The following is a 9019-nucleotide window of genomic DNA, read 5'->3' on the forward strand; positions in this document are numbered from 1 at the left end:
TATTTGTCCTAAATGGCCGATAAAAAAGTACATTCCGGCAAGTCCTCGGTCTCTGACCGATTTTTCATCTGTCTGTCTGTCTGTTTGTCTGTTTGTTACTTGCCGGAAAAGATTCCAGCAAGTATGTTGATCTGTTCGTTTGTTACTTGCCGGAAAAATTACGGCAAGTATGTTGATCTGTTCGTTTGTTACTTGCCGGAAAGGATTCCGGCAAGTATGTTGATCTGTTCGTTTGTTTGTCTGTCTGTTTGTTACTTGCCGGAAAAATTTTCCGGCAAGTATGTTGATCTGTTCGTTTGTTTGTCTGTCTGTCTGTTTGTCTGTCTGTTTGTCTGTCTGTTTGTCTGTTTGCAGCACTGCGTCTACACCGTTGCACGGAGAATCGCCAAACTTTGCACACATAATGGTCTTGCCCTCTAATATACTGTGCCTCAATGATGACGTCATCAGTGACGTGGTTCGGCCGCCATCTTGGATAAACCGAATAAATTTGCACCTCTATATCTCCGAAAGTACTGAACAGAAAAAATTGAGACATGGCTCATTGTAAAGAACTCTCCATGGGGAATAAAATATGTTAATGATGACGTCATATGTCACGTGGTCGGCCGCCATCTTGGAAAAACGGCAAAAATTTGCACCACTATATCTCCAAAAGTGCTGAACAGAAAAAATTGAGACATGGCTCATTGTAAAGAACTCTCCATGGGGAATAAAATATGTAAATGATGACGTCATCAGTCACGTGGTTCGGTCGCCATCTTGGAAAAACGGCAAATCGTTGCGCCACTATATCTCCAAAAGTGCTGAACAGAAAAAATTGAGACATGGCTCATTGGAAAGAACTCTCCATGGGGAATAAAATATGTTAATGATGACGTCATATGTCACGTGGTCGGCCGCCATCTTGGAAAAACGGCAAAACTTTGCACCACTATATCTCCAAAAGTGCTGAACAGAATAATTGAGACATGGCTCATTGTAAAGAACTCTCCATGGGGAATAAAATATGTTAATGATGACGTCATCAGTCACGTGGTCGGCCGCCATCTTGGAAAAACGGCAAAACTTTGCACCACAAAATCTCCAAAAGTGCTGAACAGAAAAAATTGAGACATGGCTCATTGTAAAGAACTCTCCATGGGGAATAAAATATGTTAATGATGACGCCATCGGTCACGTGGTTCGGCCGCCATCTTGGAAAAATGGGAAAACTTTGCACCTCAACATCTCCGAAAGTGCTGAAATGAAAAAATTGAGACATGGCTCATTGTAAAGAACTCTCCATGGGGAATAAAATATGTTAATGATGACGTCATATGTCACGTGGTCGGCCGCCATCTTGGAAAAACGGCAAAACTTTGTTCCACTGTATCTCCAAAAGTGCTGAACAGATAAAATTGAGACATGGCTCATTGTAAAGAACTCTCCATGGGGAATAAAACATGTTAATGATGACGTCATCGGTCAAGTGCTTCTGCCGCCAGCTTGGAAAATCCGAAAAACTTTGCACCTCCATATCTCCAAAAGTGCTGAATAGAAAAAATTGAGACATGGCTCCTTGTAAAGAACTCTCCATGGGGAATAAAATATGTTCATGATGACGTCATCGGTCACGTGGTTCAGCCGCCATCTTTGAAAAACCAAAAAACCTTGCACCTCGATATCTCCAAAAGTGCTGAATAGAAAAAATTGAGACATGGCTCATTGTAAAGAACTCTCCATGGGGAATAAAATATGTTAATGATGACGTCATAGGTGCCTCCCTTATGACGTCATAATTGCATTTAACTCTGTCTGCAATATAACAGATGTTCTCAGCTTCATCAGTCGTAATTTCTTTGTAATCGTTGATCCAAACACCACTCATTTTGGTATTTAACTAAAAACAAGTCACATCCAGGAATCAAGATCGACCTGACAAAGAACAATACTAGAGATACTTTCTGACCAGTTTCAGCCATTCTAGAATGTCATTGAACTTTCAACTGAGTCGATTGAATGTTATGAAGGCTGTGTCCACTAGCACTGAGGAGAAAATCAAAGGTTGTGAAGAGTAAGATCACACAAGTGCATTATATGCAAGATGAGATACTATCTTTAATACAGATGCTCAGAACACATGTGCACAACATACTACTCTGTACCAGAAATGTGAACCAAGATATTGAGTGTATGTCAAAACCATATTCTGATTCCCACCGAACTAAAATCACCATGCTGGACGTGTAAAATGTAAATCACATGATATAAAATCACAAATGATGTAAAATCACAAACTCATTTTCAGGTATTTTAACAAAGGGTAGTCAACATTGTACAACACTAATCAAGTCACATACAGTATAGTATCACACCAGAGGTCATTGGTGTTACAAGATTCAGATGACGAGATCATTCACTGGTCATGATTGACACCATTGGGTTTAGCAGTTCTAGAGAATTTGATATAGCTTCTGATGAAGAAGTGTATCCAATTTGAAGTGTTGCTGTTCATGTATTTTGAACTCATCTTTCCAGAGACAACCATTCAACCTTTATTGGTTCACATACAGGTTGATAGACTTGTGACTGTCTCACTGGAGGAAGTTCACATGTATCAATATTTAATTACTGATGTTAATTACAATCAGGTAAATATTTGATAATGTAGCTCTGTCTGGGCTAAGATATGTAATGTACTATTTGAAATCATAGTATGCTGTCATATATGTCATGCTTGCGGAGAATATCTGCTATAACAACTTACAACGACATCAATTATGTCTCATGAACCATTCATGTACACTCTGTGGTGACAAAAGTCATGTCATGATCAGAATAGTACGTATCATGCACGTCCATGTGAACTTGTTCCGGTTCATTTTTATTGAAATATATGTGATCTATCATTGTACCTCTATCTGTTGTTGCCTGGTTAATACATTGTTTGAATCCATAGCATTGCATGAGCTTTGTCAACTCTGTTTGTCTTTGGTTTGTCAAATCATCATTGAAGTCACCAAGTATGATTGTTGGCACATGTAATGGCATCAAATCAAGAAGACTACTTAGTTGTAGCAAGAAGGTTTTCATTGGGAATGATGGTTTCCTATAAACTACAGTAACAACAAAACGTGATTTCTGCGTTTCTAAAACTATCGCTTTTGACTCCAATCCTTTCACAGATATCAGTTCTAGTTCTTTAGGTTGCAGATCAGTCAGAGCACATATCATCACTCCGTGCAAATTACCATGATCATGCATGCTTGGAATATTTTGTCTGAAAACTGTATATCCATATTTCTCAGCAAATTCATCAACATTATGATCATCTGTCAGATAGGTTTCAGTGAAACACATAACATCTGTTTCAGCTAAAATTTGATTTTCTCTATGACTCATCAGGTCTGCTAATTTCTCCAGGAAATAATGGATATTTAAGTGACCCACTGTTATCCAGTCAGGTTTGTGCAAGGTCAAAAGATTTAACTCTTCCATTGATAATGTATTAACACACATTTCATTAATTTCATGTTCCAATTTATCATTAGCTTTTATTCCAGCTGAATCGAAGTCAAGTATATGCAAACCAAGCAGAGTCTTCACTCGACTGAATGCCACATATGCTTGTCCTTTTCCAAATCGTTTTGCACCCTTCATGCTGACAACAATTTCATCCACTGTGAGACCCTGACACTTATGAATTGTTACTGCCCAAGCCAGTGTAAGCGGGAATTGTCTTCTGGAGATTTGCGCTGCCTTCCTGTTTCCTTTTTCAAATTTCCCTTCGTGTCTTTTGATTGGAACTGCATTGGGATATCGGTCTTTCCACTGACTTCCAGAAATAGCACTTGTACCTACATTTTCGTTGTCAAATTTCACCAGAACTATAGCAACTCCTTTGTTTGTATTTTCTATGATACTTTCAACAGTTCCAATTACACCATTAACAAGTCCATCTCCAGTATCCACATTATATGTGAGCATCACTCGTGCACCAATTGCCAAAATGAGAGTCGTATGAAGACCAGCAGTTTCAGAACGTTTCTGTGAAGTTGGTATTCTTTCCAAATTTAGTTGTCCTGTGCTGTCCGTTTTGTCATCTGATGCATGAATGTAAATACGCTGTTTAGGACTTGGTGCAAGTTTCTCCAATTTTGCCATATTCCTGTCATCAACATCACAGTTGAATGCAAATACGTGGAGTACATCGTGTGGGTAATTTGGATCATCTAAACTGATTTCTCTAGATTTCAATACATCCAGATCTCTATTTGTACATTTCCCAACTCTAACACGGCAAAGCAATTCTGCAAATGCACAGTCATCTTTCTGACGCATAACTTCATCCAACTCATGTATTTTGAACTCTTCTTTCCAGAGACAACCATTCAACCTTTCGACTGGATCACGTACAGGTTGATATATTTGTGACTGTCTCACTGGAGGAAGTTGATACAAATCTCCAACTGCAAGAATACACACATTACCAAAATATATTGAATCTCCAGTAACTCCTTTAATTTCCTCTAGACGCTTGTGGATGTTCAACAACATATCTGATCCAACCATGGAAATTTCATCAATGATAACCAAGTGCAGATGTTCCAGCTTGGATCGTAGAGAATTCAGTTTCTCAAATGACAGATGGTCACCTTCTTTCCCATACTTAGTTGTTCGGAGAAGCAGCGCTGAGTGAATGGTCATTCCTCCAATATTAAATGCAGCAACTCCTGTAGGAGCAGTCAACAACACCGTGACATCTGTTGGTTTTATCCCACCTGACAGTGCTAACAACTTTCTAGTGTCTGAATGTATCAGTTTTATCACATGACTTTTTCCAACACCACCAGGACCACTCAAGAAAAGTCTGTATGGTTTTACAGCTTTACCCTGTTTCATTGCTATTACGGCAGCTTTGCACCACTGTCTGTGATAAAAAACGATCTCTGCCTGTTTCACATTGAGTCTACGAATCATTTTTCGATATTCTGAGGGTGACATAAGCTCTCGGTCAGCTTCAGCTTGATAACGTGCTACAAGTTCTGATGTCTGGATACATTTTGGCCATTCAATCATGTTGGCATTTGCATCAAGATCTTCCTGGTCAATATCCCTCTCCACATCAATGTCTTCATTTATATCTTGCAAATTGTTATGCTCAGCACCGGGTGCAATGTTTGCCCATGCATGTTCCGGTGGTCCATATTCTGCATGATCATGCATAGCTTGATCGATTAGTTCCAAATTTTGTGTGAATTTTGCCTCATTTTCACATATGGCATCGGCAACGGCAAAATAATGAGAAGCATAATCAGGAAAGCCTGCAGTCAGATCAACATCCTCATTTCTCCATGGTAAATATAGCATCAGTTTTGCTCGATAGAAGTTACTGGAGTCTTTTTCAAAACTAAACTTTCTAAATCGAATTACTGCTTCACATCGACGTTTATGCATTGTTCCTTTGCCATCTTTCAACTTGATGTACTTCGGGAGTCTATCTCTGTCAGCTAATCCTGCCTGTTCTTGATCCATTTCTAATACTACAGGAACACTGTCATCTATCTCTTCACCTCTGTCACAATGACTAACCGTATAATTGGCAGCAAAATCAGCAAGGCACAGGTTTTCCAATATGTTAGGCCTTGAAGCATATCTTATGATGATGTTACTTTGGAATATATCCTCATCTCCATCATCCAGATCATCAAGCTCTTTTTGTGGTTTCAGCACAGCTGATCGTTCTGTTTTTGCATCAGTATTGACAAACAACACCTGTCTACTGAATTTCTTCATTGGCATTGACAAAATTCGATACACAGCTTCTTGTGCACTTACTTCACGATGGTTCAAGAATACTGATCCCACACGTCTCAACATTGTTTTGATGTCCTGATCTTTGTATTCTTTGCACACTTGTTTCAATAGCTCTCCTACACCTTTTTCATTCTTGGTCATGTAAGCAGCTACATACATAACACATGCATATGCATCAACAATGAACTGGATATCAATGTTTGCTTGCCATGCTTTCAATACAGTAGGATTGTATGGATTAACATTAACTTCAGAAGGGTTTCTCCTCAGCAGTATATGTTTGCCTTTCTCAGAAACTGGCAACGCATTTGCATAAAGTTCTTCTGGTACATTCGCCATATCCAACAGTTTTTTCATACTAACATTCTTTGGGGTACTTTCATCGGACAATACCTCTTTCACTTTGCTGAGAACACACTTGGCACTTTCCTTGACCAGTTTTGAATTTTGTTCATCTGGTTCTCTGGCAATGATAGTTCTTGAACTCGGTGGTTTTGGGTATTTGAATCGACAACAACCCTTTTTTCTACAGTAAGACGAGTGACTATGGACTTGCAACCTTTCAACTAATGTGTGTAGCACAGGATCATCATCTGGCAGAGCACAAGATACATGTTTGTCCATGAAAGATGCAACAGCTTCATCAGATGCAACATCTAATTTTGGTGCATTTTTTACCCAAAGTAATGTGTGAGCATGAGGAGATCCACGAGCTTGAAATTCTATACGGATCACATAGTCAACAATCTCACCTAGCGGATGAGCATTCGATTTCAGTACATCTCTGAACAAAAGCTCTAATCTGTATTGAAACTGGCGTGCAGCAGTGACAGGGTTTGATCTCAACCACATTGATCTATCTGCAAATGACATAATTTTCACATCATCGTCACTCAGTATTGTACCATACTGTCGAGCTATTGGTTGAATTACATCAGGCCATTGCATGTCGGCAGCAGATACTGTGAAAAACCATGTAGGATTACCTACTTGTCGAACCATGGCGAGTACATCATAAAATACAGTTTGAAAGTAGGCCTGTGTCCCTCTAACATTCTTCAGGATTCTATATGCATGGTCAGATTGTATAAGTCTACTCATGTGTTCAACACTTTTCACCATACCAGCTGTGAGTCTTTTGCCACGAAAGTGTTTGCCACTAGCTCTACGAAACATGAAGTGATTGATATCACTCTGAACTTGTTTGCTTTCAGTAGCATATTGTGCACTAAGGAGATATTCAATTGATTTCGCAAATCGTCCATCTACATCAAGTAGTCTTTGGTTGAAGTATTTTCGTGGAGTTAAATGAATTGGTCGATCAGTTGTCAGTGCATTTGATCCATCTGGATATTTATCTGGATGTGACAATTCCTCAAAATTAGGATCACTCAGAAGTGGCATTGGCTTCTCGTTATCTCCTGGTGCAACACTTATCAATTTGTTTACTAATTCTGGATTTTCATTCATCATGCTGGTTTCATATGGCAAGCCGCAAACTTTAGAAGCTTCTTCAAAAGCATGCTCATCTTCAGCAACTAGTTCCTCATCAGAGTCATCACTTAATGTGTTTTCCTTAGTCACAGTTGTCTTTCCATCACACGTTTCAGTCTCCAAAGATGATGCCACTCTACTCGTGTCAGACATATTAACATGTTTTTCAAGCACTTCGTCATTTGACAAGGATACACTTGTACCATCGCATACAGAGTATGGCTCAAACACAACATAGTGAGATTGACCAATCAATCCAAGATGAAATTCCTTATCACTGTGATATCTGGAACATACAGTGTGCATGGTAGAGCTTGACGTTGCATGAACATAAACAGTGAATGAAAACATATCTGCCAGTGCCTGTAGTGTTACGTGGTCTCCCCATTGATTTCCATATTGAACTTCATCAATGTACCTTATCCATTGCAACTCTCTTTGTGTTTCGATATCCTGTATTTCCCTGATAGCTCTATCATGTTCCGTTGGTTGCTCAGTATCAGCATTAGACAAATTTTCTGTTGCTATCCTGGCTGATATAAAGTCACGATAATTCTCAGCATTTGTGGTCATGAAATCAGCAACTTGTTCACGCAACAAAACTGGGTTACATGTAGTCACTCCTAGCCTGTCAAGGTGGTAACAAACAGAATAGAACATACAATTGCCATCACGTGGAACGTCAACAATATTCATCCTGTTTTTCCTAGCTAAGACATTCAACTTTGCATAGTCTGTCTGACAATGTTGTGGCAGATCTGACATTGATACATCAATCACAAATGTTGGTTGTTTTTCTTCTGAACAGCCCTGTGCTACACTTTCTGAACTATGGTCAGTAGAGCCAGGTGTTGATTGTGTTTCACACGAACTTTGTTTTCGTTTCTTCAAGCTAGGATCATCACAGCTAATTGCTTGCCAAAGCTCAATGTCATCATGTGCAGCATCACAGGCCCAGTTTTCATTGATTTCAATATTTGTGTAATGAGGGTTGTCTAACTTTAACCTGCGCAAAGCATTCAAAACTCTATCAGCATGTACATAATCATACATATAATGAGAGGAATGTTTCAGACTCCGTTTCAACTTCATGGGCACTATCTGTGATTCAGATGGCAATCGTGGGAACAGTTTACAAACAGCATCTAATTTTGATGGCACGTTAACTGCAGGACCATGTATACCATGTTGTTTTCCTCTTGGTAAACCAACCATTTTCATGAATGGGATTCTTTGCGATATCAATCTTAGTTCCAGCGCATTTAGGTCTTTCAGTTCACGTGGCTGTTGTTGTAGCGACAAGTTATTAGCCTTTGATTGTGCAGGCATTTTTCCTGTCTTCAGAGTCAAATCACATGTTCTACATATCCACTCTTGGCCATCATGCGACTTTAATCTATATGAAAGTACATCATTGAACAAACTGCTGGAACACTTCTTGTATCTATCTTCATTCAAGTGTATAACTGTCATTCTGTACATTAAACGGTGACATGAACAACATATATAATTTGCAGAATCCTTAACATTTTTCAAAAACTCTGAAATCACTGTTTCATTTTCTGGGATTATGTTAATCTTCACTTCTCTAATGATTCTCATTGATTTTTTCACATTTTCCTGTCTCAGTTTTCTCTTCTCTGGTGTTTCATTCTCACGAATGTGTTGCATTGAACTTTTCACTGTTCTCTGTCTTTTAACTCTCTTCTCTGTTGTTTCATTTTCC

At 39.0% G+C, this 9019-nt stretch overlaps 1 protein-coding gene across 1 annotated transcript; it reads right to left on the reverse strand.

Annotated features, from left to right (window-relative positions):
* Positions 1-2075: 2075 nt before the first annotated feature.
* Positions 2076-8783, reverse strand: LOC144889289 (uncharacterized). The gene has a single exon (XM_078769372.1). It carries the CDS (start codon positions 8773-8775, stop codon positions 2779-2781), a length of 5997 nt encoding a protein of 1998 aa, XP_078625498.1. The 5' UTR covers positions 8776-8783; the 3' UTR covers positions 2076-2778.
* Positions 8784-9019: the final 236 nt, after the last annotated feature.

Source organism: Myxine glutinosa, unplaced genomic scaffold, assembly GCF_964187855.1.
Source record: "Myxine glutinosa unplaced genomic scaffold, kmMyxGlut1.1 SCAFFOLD_2301, whole genome shotgun sequence".
NCBI classification, from domain to species: domain Eukaryota; kingdom Metazoa; phylum Chordata; class Myxini; order Myxiniformes; family Myxinidae; genus Myxine; species Myxine glutinosa.